Consider the following 17694-nt stretch of genomic DNA (forward strand, 5'->3'; position numbering starts at 1 on the left):
GATGCACTATTGTAAAGTGGTTGTTCCACTGGATATCATAAGGTGAATGCACCATTTTGTAAGTCGCTCTGGATAAGAGCGTCTGCTAAATGACTTAAATGTAAATGTAAATGTAAATGGGGAAAAAAAGATAAACAATGATAGACTGTGGTCAACCCAGATACATATTTAATATGTCCAACAGTTCACTAATACATATATTAGAACAATGATTTGATAAATGTCATTGCTCCTGTCCTAACCCATTGACCTAACTAAATCACCCCTCATATATTGGGGTCTAGTAGATTTTGAAAGAAGTAAGTTTGAGGTCTCCTTTGATACGAATGTAGGTAATGACGTCTAGGCCTTCACGATTGGGGAACTGGATCTCCTGTCCATCAGGCATCTCCACTTCAAACATGTCGCCCATCAGCTTCAGCACAATCTTGAGAGGGAGAAACCCCATTTGTTTACATCATTAGTGTTGTAGCACATTCACCCTTACACCCACATGGCCAATTGCAACGAACAAGGTGGACTAAGCACTGTGCAGTGTATTAGCGCTAGTTTCCTTCAAACGATACTAGCAGGAGATTACATGGACATAGGCCCTAATTGTTTCTGTTATATTGAACACCTGAAACACTATGCCCAAGATTCTCCATTTGTTTGGTCAGGACCAAACCCCCCTCCCTCCATATTTTCAACCTCCATTTTCACACCTTGAATGTAGAACCCCTTTGGAGTGGATTGTGGAGCTCTCTCTTCTCATCACCCCAGCAGCCGGCAATCTTTGAGTTGCACACGAGCACAGTACCATCAGTGTCATCATTGAAGCGTGGGTTAAAGTGCAGTGCCAGGTCGTCTTCATCACAGCCCAGGTCGATCTGGAACCTGGATATATAATACATATAATACATGTCTGTCTAACATGAATTGATTTCACACATACAGAATACCAAAACAAAACCATTCCCTGGTCTGTCCTCCTCTTTTGAACAATAATTTGTGAAACTGGTAGTTTATTATTTTTTTTATGCATAAATTAATCTTATGGGTCCCTCTGTGTGATATAAACACAAAAACAATTAAATGCAGCTCCCGAGTGGCACAGTGGTCTAAGACACTGCATCTCAGTGCAAGAGGCGTCACTGCATCACATCCGGCTGTGATTGGGAGTCCCATAGGGCGGCGCACAATTGGGCCGGGTTTGGCTGGGGTAGGCCGTCATTGTAAATAAGAATTTGTTCTTACTGACTTGCGTATTTTTTAATTTTTTTAAATGTACCTCTCAGCCGCATCCATAATCCTCCCCTGTACTTTGAACTGGTCTCCAGCTCTCAGCTCCACATGCTTCAGCTCAAGTTCCTATGAAGAACCATATAATTAAATTGAGTGCTTTTGAACATAAGGTAAAAGGGATTTTGTATTTTAATATGTCATGTTGGGTTATAAAATATTTAATGACTGACTTTTAATAATCATTGGAATCACTATGTACAGTGCATGTGTCGGGTTCACCTTGGGGTCATGATAGGGGCTGTACCAAATGTTTGATGTATTATAATAATTGATTATGCGTATGTTGTATTTATAGAAGGGGGGGTTATAAGACCCCTCCCTCCTTGCATTTATAGGGTCCTATACTATAGATTAACAATATATATATATTAATTATAATGTTTAATATTGTTCTACAGTCTTTTCTAAGTCTCTGCCTCTTATAAAGAAACGGTCTGAGAGATTTGTGACTGTGAGACAGAACTCTGCAGGGGAGTGAAAGAGATAAGAGACTAGTCAGACATTCCACTATAAATCAACTTGGGGAGTGGACATTTACTGCTGAGCCTTTAGATAACACTGAAACTCTTTGTTTATGTAGCTGTGTAGGCATGGGTTTGGTCTCATGAGTAGAAGGTAATGACGTAGGCAGTGACATCACTAAGATATATGACTGCAGGCATAATAAAACAACTCGAACCCTTTTCTATTTTGCAGAACTTACTCAGAAACATGTGTGCTATGTTCCTGTTGTCAACTTGCAAATAATAAAGGTTTTTGATTGATTTAATTAAAGATATTGTCTAATGCTAATTTCACCAATGAGCCAATGATTGACAAGGAACAAGGAACGAACCCCAACACATGCATAGATTACTTTTTCAACAATTACCATGTTGTCAAAACATAATCAAGACTCAAGGGCCTGACTGTTTAAATGAATTCACTCAGCAACACATATCTGAGTGCAGTAAGCATGTAGGCCACTATGGCTGCGTTTACACAGGCAGCCCAATTCTGATATTTTTCCACAAAAGATAAGATTTGGGCTGCCTGTATAAACATGGCCTCTTCAGTAAGTAACTGTGTGGAATAAAAGTATCACCACATGAAAGCATGAAAGTTAATGAGACTTACCATTGGCATTGCCATGTTGTCACTGGTGGTCAAAGCGGCCCTGAGTGTGGTTTGAGATGCAAGACGGACTGGGATCGGACAAGATAACCTTATTTCCTGAGATACAGAGAGTAAAATGTTAGTTGCAAGTTTGTACTATCCTTTTATGTGCGCAACCCTCCTCACACAGGTCACTCACTGATTAACATGATAATGAGGCATGCTTAATGATGACTCAATAAAAACAATAAAATTATTCTCTTACTCACACCCTGATACTAGGTTATGACAAGAAGCTTGGTGGCAGACTGGCAGGGAAGATAGTTGCCTACTAAACTGATGCTTTTACTCACATGGAAAAGCCTGATATTTGATGAAAGTCACTCTGATCAATAATCAACTGTGTAGTGCTGCACTGTATATTATAAACTGGGTGGTTTGAGCCCTGAATGCTGATTGGCTGACAGCCGCTAGTGGTGCTGTAATTACATTGTTTAAAGTAAATGACTGTCCAGTGAAAAATCTTACTTTTAAAAGCTCATCTTGTGTTAACTCATACCCAAATAATGTTATCAACTCATCTTTTACTCATATTTTGTGGTCAAAGCATACATTTCAGAAAAAAACCACACTTCAAACCCCACCTTAAAGTTGTATCTCAAACAGACGGTTTCAAAAATGCTTGCTATTTCCTCATATAACATGATGTCACGTTTTTGGCCGAGACGTCTCATTGGCTCATTGGCTGAGCTGGCCATTAAGTCGTTTCCTTGTCATTAATATTTTTAATTACTGGTATACGCCCACAGCATTCTGTTGTTGGGGTACCCTCACACCATTCAAACACAGAAAAGCTGCTTTTTAACATATATTTTTAAATTGAAGGAAATAACTATTTAACTAATATTGTAATTAATTATAGGTCATATTTAATAGAAATCTGGAAGCACTGGACAGTTAAAGTGCATGATCTGCCCTTAACAAATACAACAATGAATAGATTTTATGAATCAACAGTATATTCAGATATGGGAAAGTGTGGGAAAGCTGGGAAAGTGTGACGACTTCCCTAGCCTATCAACCTTTTTAGTCTTTCAATGGTCTTCCAAGTGCAAAGCATACAAAAACGCTATTGAAAATATTCTATAAAAGGCATCAGGTAGAATAAGTAGATGAATCCACAAATACAATTTTATACATATCTTAAATGACAGCGTTTTCATGAATTGTATTATATAATATTGAAATCCAGTCCAAAACAGTATGGTCCTTGCGATCTGGAATCCTCGGGACCTCCCTACCCCATTGAAGTAGAAATGTTAAATGGTTAAGGTAAGGGTTAAGGTTATGTAAGGATTATGGTTAGGGTAGGGGTTAGGGTAAGGGTGGGACGTCCCAAGGTCCAGGATAGCGCTGACCATCTCAATGGGGAGAAGGGAAAAATAATCAATGACGGTTTCCGCCAAATTCCCGGAAGTGACGAGACATGTAAACAGAATCTTCTTTTTGACAGATGAATAACCCGTGAAGTGGTCCGAAGAAATACAAAATAACCTAAAATACAATGTACATTTAAAGAAACATTCCCCAGGGGCATGAGATAAACGTTTGTGTTAAGATAACAACGCGCGTGTCATCAACTGTGTCGGAGGTAAATAGCTGGCCAGTGGCCACCTTTCTTTTTTTATCATGCTCATTTGCCATACACATACTGCTGACAGCTGCCAACATTAGGTAGCCTAGCTAGCAAGTAAGCTAAACATTATTTAGGGAGGTAGCTTGCTACTAAAGTTGCCAGTTTTTGTTGTTGTTGCTTTCATTACAAAAGTACATGTTTGACTTTTGCGACAACATAACCTCCCGAGTGGCGCAGCGGACCAAGGCACTGCATCGCAGTGCTAGAGGCGTCACTACAGACCCTGGTTCGATTCCAGTCTGTATCACAACCGGCCGTGATTGGGAGTCCCATAGGGCGGCGTACAATTGTCCCAGCGTTGTCCGGGTTAGGGTTTGGACGGGGTAGGCCGTCATTGTAAATAAGAACTTGTTCTTAACTGACTTGCCTGGTTAAATAAAAGCCTAGCTAGGCTTGAACCAGGACTGACTAGCTGTGCTTGAGGAGACGAGGATCTCGTCATATTCATCGTCAACTAAAGCCCAGGTACTGGTTCAAGCTAGGCTCAGCTATCTACCAGCTGTGTTGGCTGACAGCAGCCAGTGAATTCCCATTTCTTTCCAGCAAATAAAGGAAAGCTTTCAAGTTATTTGTTGCCCACATGTTCAGTTACTGTGTCAGCATTGGCAACCTTAACCAGTGATGGAATTTTGTGTGAGGTAACTAGTTAACTTATTTTTTTTAATGTCTTTATAGACATAGCTACTGCTTGACTAAGATTAATCAATGCCATTCTTGTTTTCCTCTTAGCCAGATTATACAGGATAAACAGTCCTGGAATGTTCACAGACATGGACTATGAGTTGGATGAGGACAAACTGTAAGTAAATATGATTTGCATCCTTTTCATGTTCTACATGTAAAAAAAAAGTGAAAACAGGTTTTTAGAAATGTTTGCAAATGTATTTATATAAAAAAAAAAAAAAAAAATACCTTATTTACATAAGTATTCAGACCCTTTGCCATGAGACTCGAAATTGAGATCAGATACATCTTGTTTCCAGTGATCATCCTTGAGATGTTTCTACAACTTGATTGGAGTCCACCTGTGGTAAATCCAATTGATTGGACATAATTTGGAAAGGCACACACTTGTCTATATAAGGTCCCACAGTTGACAGTGCATGGCTGAGCAAAAACCAAGCCATGAGGTTGAAGGAATTGTCCGTAGAGCTTCGAGACAGGATTGTGTCAAGACAGAGATCTGGAGAAGGGTACCATAAATATTCTGCAGCATTGAAGGTCCCCAAGAACAGTAGCCTCCATCATGCTTATATGGAAGAAGTTTGGAACCACCAAGACTCTCCCTAGAGCTGGCTGCCTGGCCAAACTGACCAAGAACCCGACGGTCACTCTGACAGAGCTCCAGAGTTCCTCTGTGGAGATGGGAGAACCTTCCAGAAGGACAACCATCTCTGCAGCACTTCACCAATCAGGCTTTTATGCTAGAGTGGCTTGACTGAAGCCATTCCTCCAGTAAAAGGCACATGACAGTCCACTTGGAGTTTGCCAAAAGGCACCTAAAGGACTCTCACCATGAGAAACAAGATTCTCTAGTCTGATGAAACCAATATTGAACTCTTTGGCCTGAATGCCAAGCATCACATCTGGGGGGAACCAGGGACCGCTCATCACCTGGCCAATACCATCCCTACGGTGAAGCATGGTGGTGTCAGCATCATGCTTTGGGGATGTTGTTCAGTAGCAGGGACTGGGAGACTCGTCAGGATCAAGGGAAAGATGAACGGAGCAAAGTACAGAGAGATCCTTGATGAAAACCTGATCTAGAGCGCTCAGGACCACCGACTCGAGCAAAGGTTCACATTGACAACAATGACCCAAAGCACACAGCCAAGACAACGCTTGAGTGGCTGCGGGACAAGTCTCTGAATGTCCTTGAGTGGCCCAGCCAGAGCCCGGACTTGAACCTGATCAAACATCTCTGGAGAGACCTGAAAATAGCTGTGCAGCGACACTCCCCATCCAACCTGATAGAGCTTGAGGGGATCTACAGACTAGAATGGGAGAAACTCCACAAATACAGGTGTGCCAAGCTAGTAGCATCATGCCCAAGAAGACTTGAGGCTGTAATCACTGCTAAAGGTGCTTCATCAAAGTACTGAGTAAAAGGTCTGAATACTTATGTAAATGTAATATTTTCAGGGGGGGGTTTATTATACATTTGCCAAAATTTCTAATAACCTGTTTTTGCTTTGCCATTATGGGGGTATTGTGTGCAGATTGATGAAGGTAAAAAACTATTTAATCAATTTTAGAATAAGGCTGTAAAGTAACAAAATGTGGAAAAAGTGAAAATTGCACTGTACATCTCATCTAATTGGCTTTGACAGCGCTTGCTTTCCCAAATCATATTGTAGACACTAGACAGACAATGTATTGAAAGAATCTCCAATTATCCTTCAACAGGGGGATCCCTACAGTCCCTGGGACTATATCCCTGAAGAAGGATGCTCAGAACCTGATAGGGATCAGCATCGGGGGAGGGGCGCAGTACTGTCCCTGTCTTTACATTGTACAGGTATTATGTACCTCTATACTGTACCTCAGTCCATTAGAGCGGTTGTGTTTGGTTCAGAAGCTATGTATCCAGAGTGTTAACAAAATCAGAAAAATTAGATTATAGATGCATTGTATAAACCATTTTCTTGAACTTTCTTAAAGCAGTTTGTTTTAAGGCTCTGAGCTCTTATGGCTTTGTTTTTGTCAGTGTTGGATATATTCTTTACCTGTAACTGGGATCTCTGTCAGGTCTTTGACAACACCCCTGCTGCTCTGGAGGGGACTCTGGCGGCTGGCGACGAGATCACAGGAGTGAACGGCAAACCTGTGAAGGGCAAGACAAAGGTGGAGGTGGCAAAGATGATTCAGGCTGTCCAGGTACAATAAGAGGGCTTGGAATTAGCTTTTCAATCAATTTTGGTTTGATACTACAAAAGGCTACAAACCAGTTAGTGTATTTCCTATAGTTATTTTTTGATAGCCACACAACCCAAACCATGTATCAACACTGAAAAGACTAACAAGACTTACCAGTAGATAAAAATAGAAAGTCCAAAGCCACAGTATTTAATTCTGGATTCTGTGTTTTTTGGCAGTAAATTACCAGTCAGTCTGAAAAGGGCTGCGGTCACTATTAGACGTTAAATAATAGGGTCACCTCAGATCGCTCAGCGGAGCTAGTGAGAACAGGACAATAGCCAGGAGTTTGGGCCCTCACATCACCAGTGTGGAGTGGCAATGTTGTTTTTAAATCTATTGTGACGACACAGGAAGCTATGCGAGTTCAATGACTACCCCACCATGGTCTGTGCTCAGGATTAGAGAGATGGGGAGAGATGCTCCACTGTCTGTATAAAGGATTATAATGTGCCATTGTTGCCCTTAGGCTTCGCTGACTCTTTCATTTTTTTGCATGCTATGCCCACTGAGTTGGAATTGTCACAGTGGTATTTATTGATATTACTTGCAAACTTTGTGCAGAGGATCAGAGGATCTGTAGTTCGTATGTTTCTACACTTGCAGAAGCACCTTTGTTTGGCTTAAATACTGCTATATTGTCCTTCATGATTTTCTGTTTAAATTAGTTACAGACACACTTTGTACAATGTTTGGCAATACCTGGTTCACTATGACCTGCCTGTAACGCTAATCCTCAGACTAACCAGGGGAGAAAGCCAATGTCAGGTTAGGTAGATCTATCAATACTGTATTGCCTGGGGGAAGCCCATAGGCTATATATACTGCTCAAAAAAATAAAGGGAACACTAAAATAACACATCCTAGATCTGAATGAATGAAATAATCTTATTAAATACTTTTTTCTTTACATAGTTGAATGTGCTGACAACAAAATCACACAAAAATAATCAATGGAAATCCAATGTATCAACCCATGGAGGTCTGGATTTGGAGTCACACTCAAAATTAAAGTGGAAAACCACACTACAGGCTGATCCAACTTTGATGTAATGTCCTTAAAACAAGTCAAAATGAGGCTCAGTAGTGTGTGTGGCCTCCACGTGCCTGTATGACCTCCCTACAACGCCTGGGCATGCTCCTGATGAGGTGGCGGATGGTCTCATTTACATTACATTTACATTTAAGTCCTTTAGCAGTTTTGACTGGGCTGAGCGGGAACTGTGCTTCCTCAGAGGTAGGGGGGCCAGCAGGCCAGAGGTGGATGAACGCAGTGCCCTTGTTTGGGTGTAGGGCCTGATCAGAGCCTGAAGGTATGGAGGTGCCGTTCCCTTCACAGCTCCGTAGGCAATCACCATGGTCTTGTAGCGGATGCGAGCTTCAACTGGAAGCCAGTGGAGAGAGAGCGGAGGAGCGGGGTGATGTGAGAGAACTTGGGAAGGTTGAACACCAGACGGGCTGCGGCGTTCTGGATGAGTTGTAGGGGTTTAATGGCACAGGCAGGGAGCCCAGCCAACAGCGAGTTGCAGTAATCCAGACGGGAGATGACAAGTGCCTGGATTAGGACCTGCGCCGCTTCCTGTGTGAGGCAGGGTCGTACTCTGCGAATGTTGTAGAGCATGAACCTACAGGATCGGGTCACCGCCTTGATGTTAGTGGAGAACGACAGGGTGTTGTCCAGGATCACGCCAAGGTTCTTAGCACTCTGGGAGGAGGGGACAAGGGAGTTGTCAACCGTGATGGCGAGATCATGGAACGGGCAGTCCTTCCCCGGGAGGAAGAGCAGCTCCGTCTTGCCGAGGTTCAGCTTGAGCTGGTGATCCGTCATCCACACTGATATGTCTGACAGACATGCAGAGATGCGATTCGCCGCCTGGTTATCAGAAGGGGGAAAGGAGAAGATTAATTGTGTGTCGTCTGCATAGCAATGATAGGAGAGACCATGTGAGGATATGACAGAGCCAAGTGACTTGGTGTATAGCGAGAATAGGAGAGGGCCTAGAACAGAGCCCTGGGGGACACCAGTGGTGAGAGCGCATGGTGCGGAGACAGATTCTCGCCACGCCACCTGGTAGGAGCGACCTGTCAGGTAGGACGCAATCCAAGCGTGGGCCGCGCCGGAGATGCCCAACTCGGAGAGGAGGATCTGATGGTTCACAGTATCAAAGGCAGCAGAAAGGTCTAGAAGGATGAGAGCAGAGGAGAGAGAGTTAGCTTTAGCAGTGCGGAGAGCCTCCGTGACACAGAGAAGAGCAGTCTCAGTTGAATGCCCAGTCTTGAAACCTGACTGATTAGGATCAAGAAGGTCATTCTGAGAGAGATAGCAGGAGAGCTGGCCAAGGACGGCACGTTCAAGAGTTTTGGAGAGAAAAGAAAGAAGGGATACTGGTCTGTAGTTGTTGACATCGGAGGGATCGAGTGTAGGTTTTTTCAGAAGGGGTGCAACTCTCGCTCTCTTGAAGACGGAAGGGACGTAGCCAGCGGTCAAGGATGAGTTGATGAGCGAGGTGAGGAAGGGGAGAAGGTCTCCGGAAATGGTCTGGAGAAGAGAGGAGGGGATAGGGTCAAGTGGGCAGGTTGTTGGGCGGCCGGCCGTCACAAGATGCGAGATTTCATCTGGAGAGAGAGGGGAGAAAGAGGTCAAAGCACAGGGTAGGGCAGTGTGAGCAGGACCAGCGATGTCGTTTGACTTAGCAAACGAGGATCGGATATCGTCAACCTTCTTTTCAAAATGGTTGACGAAGTCATCTGCAGAGAGGGAGGAGGGGGGGGGGGGGGGGGGGAGGATTCAGGAGGGAGGAGAAGGTAGCAAAGAGCTTCCTAGGGTTAGAGGCAGATGCTTGGAATTTAGAGTGGTAGAAAGTGGCTTTAGCAGCAGAGACAGAAGAGGAGAATGTAGAGAGGAGGGAGTGAAAGGACGCCAGGTCCGCAGGGAGGCGAGTTTTCCTCCATTTCCGCTCGGCTGCCCGGAGCCCTGTTCTGTGAGCTCGTAGTGAGTCGTCGAGCCACGGAGCAGGAGGGGAGGACCGAGCCGGCCTGGAGGATAGGGGACAGAGAAAATCAAAGGATGCAGAAAGGGAGGAGAGGAGGGTTGAGGAGGCAGAATCAGGAGATAGGTTGGAGAAGGTTTGAGCAGAGGGAAGAGATGATAGGATGGAAGAGGAGAGAGTAGCGGGAGAGAGAGAGCGAAGGTTGGGACGGCGCAATACCATCCGAGTAGGGGCAGAGTGAGAAGTGTTGGATGAGAGCGAGAGGGAAAAGGATACAAGGTAGTGGTCGGAGATTTGGAGGGGAGTTGCAATGAGATTAGTGGAAGAACAGCATCTAGTAAAAATGAGGTCAAGCGTATTGCCTGCCTTGTGAGTAGGGGGGGAAGGTGAGAGGGTGAGGTCAAAAGAGGAGAGGAGTGGAAAGAAGGAGGCAGAGAGGAATGAGTCGAAGGTAGACGTGGGGAGGTTAAAGTCACCCAGAACTGTGAGAGGTGAACCATCCTCAGGAAAGGAACTTATCAAGGCGTCAAGCTCATTGATGAATTCTCCAAGGGAACCTGGAGGGCGATAAATGATAAGGATGTTAAGCTTGAAAGGGCTGGTAACTGTGACAGCATGGAATTCAAATGAGGAGATAGACAGATGGGTCAGGGGAGAAAGAGAGAATGTCCACTTGGGAGAGATGAGGATTCCAGTGCCACCACCCCGTTGGCTCGATGCTCTAGGGGTATGCGAGAACACGTGGGCAGACGAAGAGAGAGCAGTAGGAGTAGCAGTGTTATCTGTGGTAATCCATGTTTCCGTCAGCGCCAGGAAGTCTAGGGACTGGAGGGTAGCATAGGCTGAGATGAACTCAGCCTTGTTGGCTGCAGACCGGCAGTTCCAGAGGCTGCCGGAGACCTGGAACTCCACGTGGGTCGTGCGCGCTGAGACCACCAGGTTAGAGTGGCAGCGGCCACGCGGTGTGAAGCGTTTGTATGGCCTGTGCAGAGAGGAGAGAACAGGGATAGACAGATACATAGTTGACAAGCTACAGAAGTGTTGTTTCTTGTATTATTGTCTCGTGTCTTTAGAGAACTGTTTCTCTTTGATATCCTTTTTCTTCTGTCCTGATTTTCTCTTTCTTTTCTTCTGTTAACTAGATATTCTTTGTTGTTCTTCGTTAGCTAGCTAGCTTCTTCCAAAAGAGTCCCTAGCAACTGCTTAGCAACTGGTAAACAATTCAGTTAGCTAAGATAACTACAATTTTATGAAAAATAGTTATTTTTCAAAAGCCTATCTTCTTTGTTTGTTGCTTGTTTTTTCTCCTATTCAGTCTTGCAGTTTTCTTTTGCTTTTTTCCGATGTACTTCACTCTAAAAAACATGTAAATTTCAATATTTGTAGGAGCTCATTTTTCAGCTGCTGCTGCTCAAATTGGAGTTCCGGAATGAATGTCTCCTGAGGGATCTCCTCCCAGACCTGGACTAAAGCATCCGCCAACTCCTGGACAGTCTGTGGTGCAACGTGGCGTTGGTGGATGGAGCGAGACATGATGTCCCAGATGTGCTCAATTGGATTCAGGTCTGGGGAACGGGCGGGCCAGTCCATAGCATCAATGCCTTCCTCTTGCAGGAACTGCTGACACACTCCAGCCACATGAGGTCTAGCATTGTCTTGCATTAGGAGGAACCCAGGGCCAACCGCACCAGCATATGGTCTCACAAGGGGTCTGAGGATCTCATCTCGGTACCTAATGGCAGTCAGGCTACATCTGGCGAGCACATGGAGGGCTGGGCGGCCCCCCAAAGAAATGCCACCTCACACCATAACTGACCCACCGCCAAACCGGTCATGCTGGGGGATGTTGCAGGCAGCAGAACGTTCTCCACGGCGTCTCCAGACTCTGTCACGTCTGTCACATGTGCTCAGTGTGAACCTGCTTTCATCTGTGAAGAGCACAGGGCGCCAGTGGCGAATTTGCCAATCTTGGTGTTCTCTGGCAAATGCCAAACGTCCTGCACAGTGTTGGGCTGTAAGCACAACCCACACCTGTGGACGTCGGGCCCTCATACCACCCTCATGGAGTCTGTTTCTAACCTTTTGAGCAGACACATGCACATTTGTGGCCTGCTGGAGGTCATTTTGCAGGGCTCTGGCAGTGCTCCTCCTGCTCCTCCTTGCACAAAGGCGGAGGTAGCGGTCCTGCTGCTGGGTTGTTGCCCTCCTACAGCCTCCTCCACGTCTCCTGACGTACTGGCCTGTCTCCTGGTAGCGCCTCCATGCTCTAAGTGGACAGTTTGATTTCACAAAAGTGTGATTGACTTGGAGTTACATTGTGTTGTTATAGTGTTCCCTTTATTTTTTTGAGCAGTGTATTTTAGTTTGAGTAATATGACCCCTGGGGGAAGTGTCGATGTGGATTTGCATCATGGTTTTTATTATACTGTGGTGGTGTTTGAGTTACTGTCTTCCTTATCTCTTCCATGCATTCCTCTTGTCTTTGCAGGGAGAAGCAACGATCCACTACAACAAGCTGCAGGCTGACCCCAAACAGGGGAAGTCACTGGACATAGGTAACAGACGCAGAATACATCTGTAAAATATACAGGTAATGGACAAAATAAAGGAAACACCAACATAGTGTCTTAACAGGGCGTTGGTCCATCACGAGCCGCAAAAACAGATTCAATTCTCCTTGGCATAGATTCTACAAGTGTCTGGAACACTATTGGAGGGATGCGACACCATTCTTCCACAAGAAATTCCATAATTTGGTGTTTTGTTGATGGTGGTGGAAAAGGCTGTCTCAGGCGCCACTCTAGAATCTCCCATAAGTGTTCAATGGGGTTGAGATCGGGTGACTGGCACGGCCGTAGCATATTGTGAAATATCAGCAAATTGTGCAGTCTTTGTCACTGAAGCTCTTGTCAAACTTGCCCCAACAATCATCCCTCTTGCAAAGTCACTAAGATCTCTTCTTCTAGCCATGGTAGCCAAAATATTGGGCAACTGGGCCTGCCCAGCATTTTTATACATTATTAAGCATGATGGGATGTTTATTCCACAACTGTGTGGAAGCACCTGCTTTCAATATACAGTACATTGTATCCCTCATTTACTCAAGTGTTTCCTTTATGTTGGCAGTTTCCTATATTTTGGTAGAGTACCATTTTTACTCACCAGACAGACAGATGCTACCATCATAGTATGTTTTTATGTTGTGTTATCTGGTGTGTTTTAGTGCTGAAGAAGGTGAAGCACCGCCTGGTGGAGAACATGAGCTCCGGTACAGCCGACGCTCTGGGGCTCAGCAGAGCCATACTCTGCAATGGTGAGACTGGGACAAAACACGCTGTCCATCCGTCTGGCCATGTTATAGATTTCTATTATTTCTTACTTTACTTTCCTCATTGCATACACTTGAAGCCAATTACAGTCAATTGAAGCCAATTTATTTAGTATCATACCTATGAGACTGGCCCTGTCCGAATAACCATACTAGCGTACTACATACTTAAACTGCATACTCATTTTGGCATTTGATCTCGTAGAATTCACTTGTTTTCTGACTCACGTGTTTGACAAAAGCTGATAATCAGATAAATTGACGCGCAGTACCAAAATGAACGAATGGTGGGAGTCAACGCAATCACGCATTAGATGACTCATTCGGAGTACTATTTCAAAAATGTCACTTAACTTTTTTTCAGATACTATCTAGTATGCTAGTATGGGTATTCGGACACGGCCACTGCATAAGCTCTGTGCCATCTCATGATGGCTGATATCATCTGGACTGGAGAGGGGCACTATGCTACTACTGTAAGTGTCCTCATACTAGGCCCTTTTCTTTTTCAGATGGTCTGGTGAAGAGACTGGAGGAGTTGGAGAAAACAGCTGAGCTGTACAAAGGTATTTTTTTTAATTATTGTAATGTTATTATGTATGACATTCTCTATACGTTCTCCCCTCTTCATGCACCACTGTCCTTGTTTGTCTCTTTACAGGCCTGATGGAGCACACGAAAAGACTGCTCAGAGCCTTCTTTGAACTCTCTCAGACACACAGAGGTGAGTTACCACGCCCTGAAACTACACAAACGTTATGTTAAACTACAAATCTAGACACAAGATAACCATGTACTATGGTCATACTCAAGCTCCCTCACACTGGAAGTGAACAGGTTTGTATTTACAGTAATGTGTTGCATGCCATGAGACTGGATGATGTCTGATTGTTCCACTCTCTCCCTCTGCCTGGACGACCCTCAGCGTTTGGAGATGTGTTCTCTGTGATCGGGGTACGGGAGCCTCAGGCTGCAGCCAGTGAGGCCTTTGTGAAGTTTGCTGAGGCTCATCGCAACATGGAGAAGTACGGTATCCAGCTGCTAAAGACTATCAAGCCAGTGAGTAGTAGAAGACATTAACAAACAGTCAAATCAATACACAAACCATTAACAGGATTCATATACCAACACCACAACAAGCTTGCATTCACTCCTGCATGTACCTAGATTAGGTAACGTACATCCCCACACATCTATATATATTGGGAATCAATTAATCATGTTCCTCTCTCTGTCTCCTGTTTTGTAGATGCTCCATGACCTGAACACCTACCTTCATAAGGCAATACCAGACACCAAGCTCACCATCCGCAAATACCTGGATGTCAAATTTGAGTACTTGGTGAGAGCAGACCCCTTATTCAAAATGTCAACATTGATCAACTAAAAACAGGGTCTAAACTGTACCAAAGCGTTTATTTCTAATGTGTTAGTCATTGGCGTAAAAGTTAATCCATTTTGTGTTCCAGTCTTACTGTCTGAAAGTGAAGGAGATGGACGATGAAGAGTACAGCTGCATTGTCAGTACCTTACCTTACTTCCTATGCCTGTAGTCCATACAGAAACACTGATATCATTGAGTAACAAAGTGGATCTCTGTAACGTGTTTGTGATTTAGTTTTTCTTATATACCTGTGTGTTTCCTTAGGCGATAGGAGAGCCTATGTATCGCGTAGGCACAGGGAACTACGAGTACCGGCTTGTGCTGCGGTGTCGACAGGAGGCCCGTGCTCGGTTCGCCAAGATGAGAAAGGATGTGCTGGAGAAGATTGAGCTACTGGACCAGAAACATGGTTTGTTCTCTCTCTGTGTCTGTCTACCTAGGAGAATCATCCTCTCCATTAACGCTCTGTCCAGCTACCTGTAATAAGTGGACAGAGTATCTGTCCAAACAGTCTCTCTCTGTTTGCCCATTACTAATGGATATAAAAGCCTTCCCACTGGGCAAAAACTGGGTATGTCAACATTGTTTCCACGTGGAAAACTGATTTGGATTTGCAAAATCATCAACGCAAGGGAATTTTGTATTATTTTTCACCCAACTTTTTATAATAATTATTTTAGATTTTATGTTGAATTCAAGTTAGTTTAAACCTCAATCAAATGTAAATTAAAACTAGACGTTGAACTGACATCTGTGCTCAGCGGGTAAATTTATCCAATGTATGATCAGTCCCTCTCTCCCTGCTTCACGATATACTAATGTATCAGACTGAGCGTTTCTCGGCACAGATGGCCTACTAATTGTAAACAACTCTTTCTTTGACCTCTGCACTGCTAGGAAATACCAGATATGTCTAAAGTGTGGTATTAAGGTAGGGTGTGTGTTTACATCCTTCTCCCTTCCTGCTTCCATTCAGTCCAGGACATCGTGTTCCAGCTGCAGCGTTTTGTGTCAGGCATGTCGCGCTACTACGACGAGTGCTACGCCGTGCTGAAGGAGGCTGACGTCTTCCCCATCGAGGTGGACCTCTCCCGCACAATGATCAACTACGGCAGCCAGTCACGCTCCTTCACAGAGGAAGAGGAGGAGGAGGAGGAGGGAGGAGGAAGTGAAGAACAGGATGGGGGTGCTGGCAAGCAGGCTGCGAACGGTGCTGAAAAACTGATTGATGATTATTGAGAGTTTATATGATTGTTTTCTGGAGCAAAATTCCACCTACGTCTATCAACTGCCACTCACTCTGCATTTATTTAGCAATGATTAGTTAAATATGTGGAAATGGTCAGCAAAGTCATCACACTGGAAATACTACTGTGAATTGCTGCTATTCCACTGTACTGGAACTAACTATTGCAACCTACTGTAACCAATACCATTTCCACAACTGACAGCCATCACTGTAACCAACTTTGTGGAGCTTGAATCGATTTCTCAACGGGTTTTTTCTGGATCAGTTTATTCTGCAAGTTTATTTCAAGTCCCTACCAAACACATATCAGATTGGTGGATGATATTTCCCTAAAGAAAATCTATATTGTTGCTAAATGAGTGCAGCATAGTATGTTACAGAATGAATGGACAAAGTGTATTTTTATCTACAGGTTGTAGGAGGTGCTGATGATTCAGTTTAGAGAAGTGTATATATGTTTGGGGGTCCTTCAGTCTCATTTGATTCATATGTGGACAGACGAGTCTATTCTCAACAAGTGGCCAGTCCTGGGTCTTGATGAGATGACAGCGGTTAAATGCTGTTCCCGATAAAATGATGGAACAATTTGGGGAGAGCACGTGGTTAAGAGAGATCATTAACCAGGGCTGGCCACAGACCAAAATAGGACTCATTTTCCATTGACACAAGCCCTGATGTTACAAGTTTAACAGTCCCACTCAATATTTTGAATTCTATCTGCACTAAACCACATGACATTTGAATGGGGTAGCTGAACATAGTAGTGAGGTACAAATCACTTGTAAAGGATGAGTGTGTAATGGCAAGGTTTGGCCCTAACAGCATTTTAAACTGTATGAAGGAACCTCGGTCAAATTACATTTTATAATTCCACTGTTTTTTTTTGTTACTTGTCTTTTTCTGTCTCGCTGCTGCACCTGATGCTAGATTCTCAGCCCCACTACAGTATAATAATCATAAAACAAGTGCAGTAGAGGGCTGTGTTCTCTCAAATTGGAATGTATTTAATCAAAGGGACCTTTGTCTTATGTTTTGATTTGTCAACTACTGAACTGTATTGATTTTGTGCTGAAGCTTTAATCTGGTTACATTGCTACTCTTGCTCAGTTCCACAAACAAAGTGAACCCTGAACATTTATACCAATTTGATATGTGCAAATTGTGTTTTTATTTTGCTCTATGCTTCATGTATTATTAAAATACAGTATGTATCCATTGTGAAAACCATGGGCTCATAAGGGATTTACAATATAAGGAACATTGCTGGAGCTTCCAGAATGTCTTATTTTATGAAGATATTGAATATTTTTATTTCCTGTGTGTTTTAATCTTGTGTTGAGCTCTTCTGTGTTTGTCTTTATGTTACATGTTGTGTAGGTAAAAGAAAGATTCATTAATTATTCAGATTTAATTAAAGTTTCTGCAAAAAAAGATTTGGTAACCATTCTTTGTGTTATTAAGATAGAAAATATAACTGGATTTTTTGGATCACATGTTTACATGTGACATTCTTTGCACGCTTTGAGGATAACACAGTGCCACCGACACAGCCCGCTACCAAGGACTGTGGGCTCTCCTTCTCCGTGGCCGACGTGAGTAAAACATTTACAGTGACTTGTGAAAGTATTCACCCCCTTGGCATTTTTCCTATTTCGTTGTCTTTCAACCTGGAATTAAAATAGATTTTTTGGGGGGGAGTTGTATCATTTGACTTACGCTACATGCCTGCCACTTTGAAGATGCTAAATATTT

General features: G+C 43.7%; 2 protein-coding genes across 3 annotated transcripts; one reads left to right on the forward strand and one right to left on the reverse strand.

Moving 5' to 3' along the window:
* Positions 1-143: 143 nt before the first annotated feature.
* Positions 144-7244, reverse strand: LOC106607155 (galectin-2). Its single transcript, XM_014203793.3, has 6 exons — positions 7106-7244; positions 6802-6899; positions 2401-2496; positions 1271-1350; positions 705-876; positions 144-427 (listed from the first exon to the last, which is right to left on the reverse strand). Exons 3-6 carry the CDS (start codon positions 2413-2415, stop codon positions 281-283), a joined length of 414 nt encoding a protein of 137 aa, XP_014059268.3. The 5' UTR covers positions 2416-2496; positions 6802-6899; positions 7106-7244; the 3' UTR covers positions 144-280.
* On the forward strand, positions 3842-17375 carry LOC106607154 (PRKCA-binding protein). Of its 2 annotated transcripts, none has more exons than XM_014203791.2 (13): positions 3842-4030; positions 4805-4874; positions 6482-6593; positions 6824-6952; positions 12470-12536; positions 13205-13294; positions 13822-13875; positions 13971-14033; positions 14235-14368; positions 14559-14651; positions 14779-14829; positions 14958-15102; positions 15670-17375. In XM_014203791.2, exons 2-13 carry the CDS (start codon positions 4834-4836, stop codon positions 15930-15932), a joined length of 1242 nt encoding a protein of 413 aa, XP_014059266.1. In that variant the 5' UTR covers positions 3842-4030; positions 4805-4833; the 3' UTR covers positions 15933-17375. The 2 variants fall into 2 exon arrangements, with proteins under 2 accessions (XP_014059266.1, XP_014059267.1); XM_014203792.3 differs by having other exon boundaries at positions 4809-4874.
* The last annotated feature ends 319 nt before the right edge of the window (positions 17376-17694 follow it).

This window comes from Salmo salar, chromosome 06 (genome assembly GCF_965601325.2).
Source record: "Salmo salar chromosome 06, fSalSal1, whole genome shotgun sequence".
Taxonomy (NCBI): domain Eukaryota; kingdom Metazoa; phylum Chordata; class Actinopteri; order Salmoniformes; family Salmonidae; genus Salmo; species Salmo salar.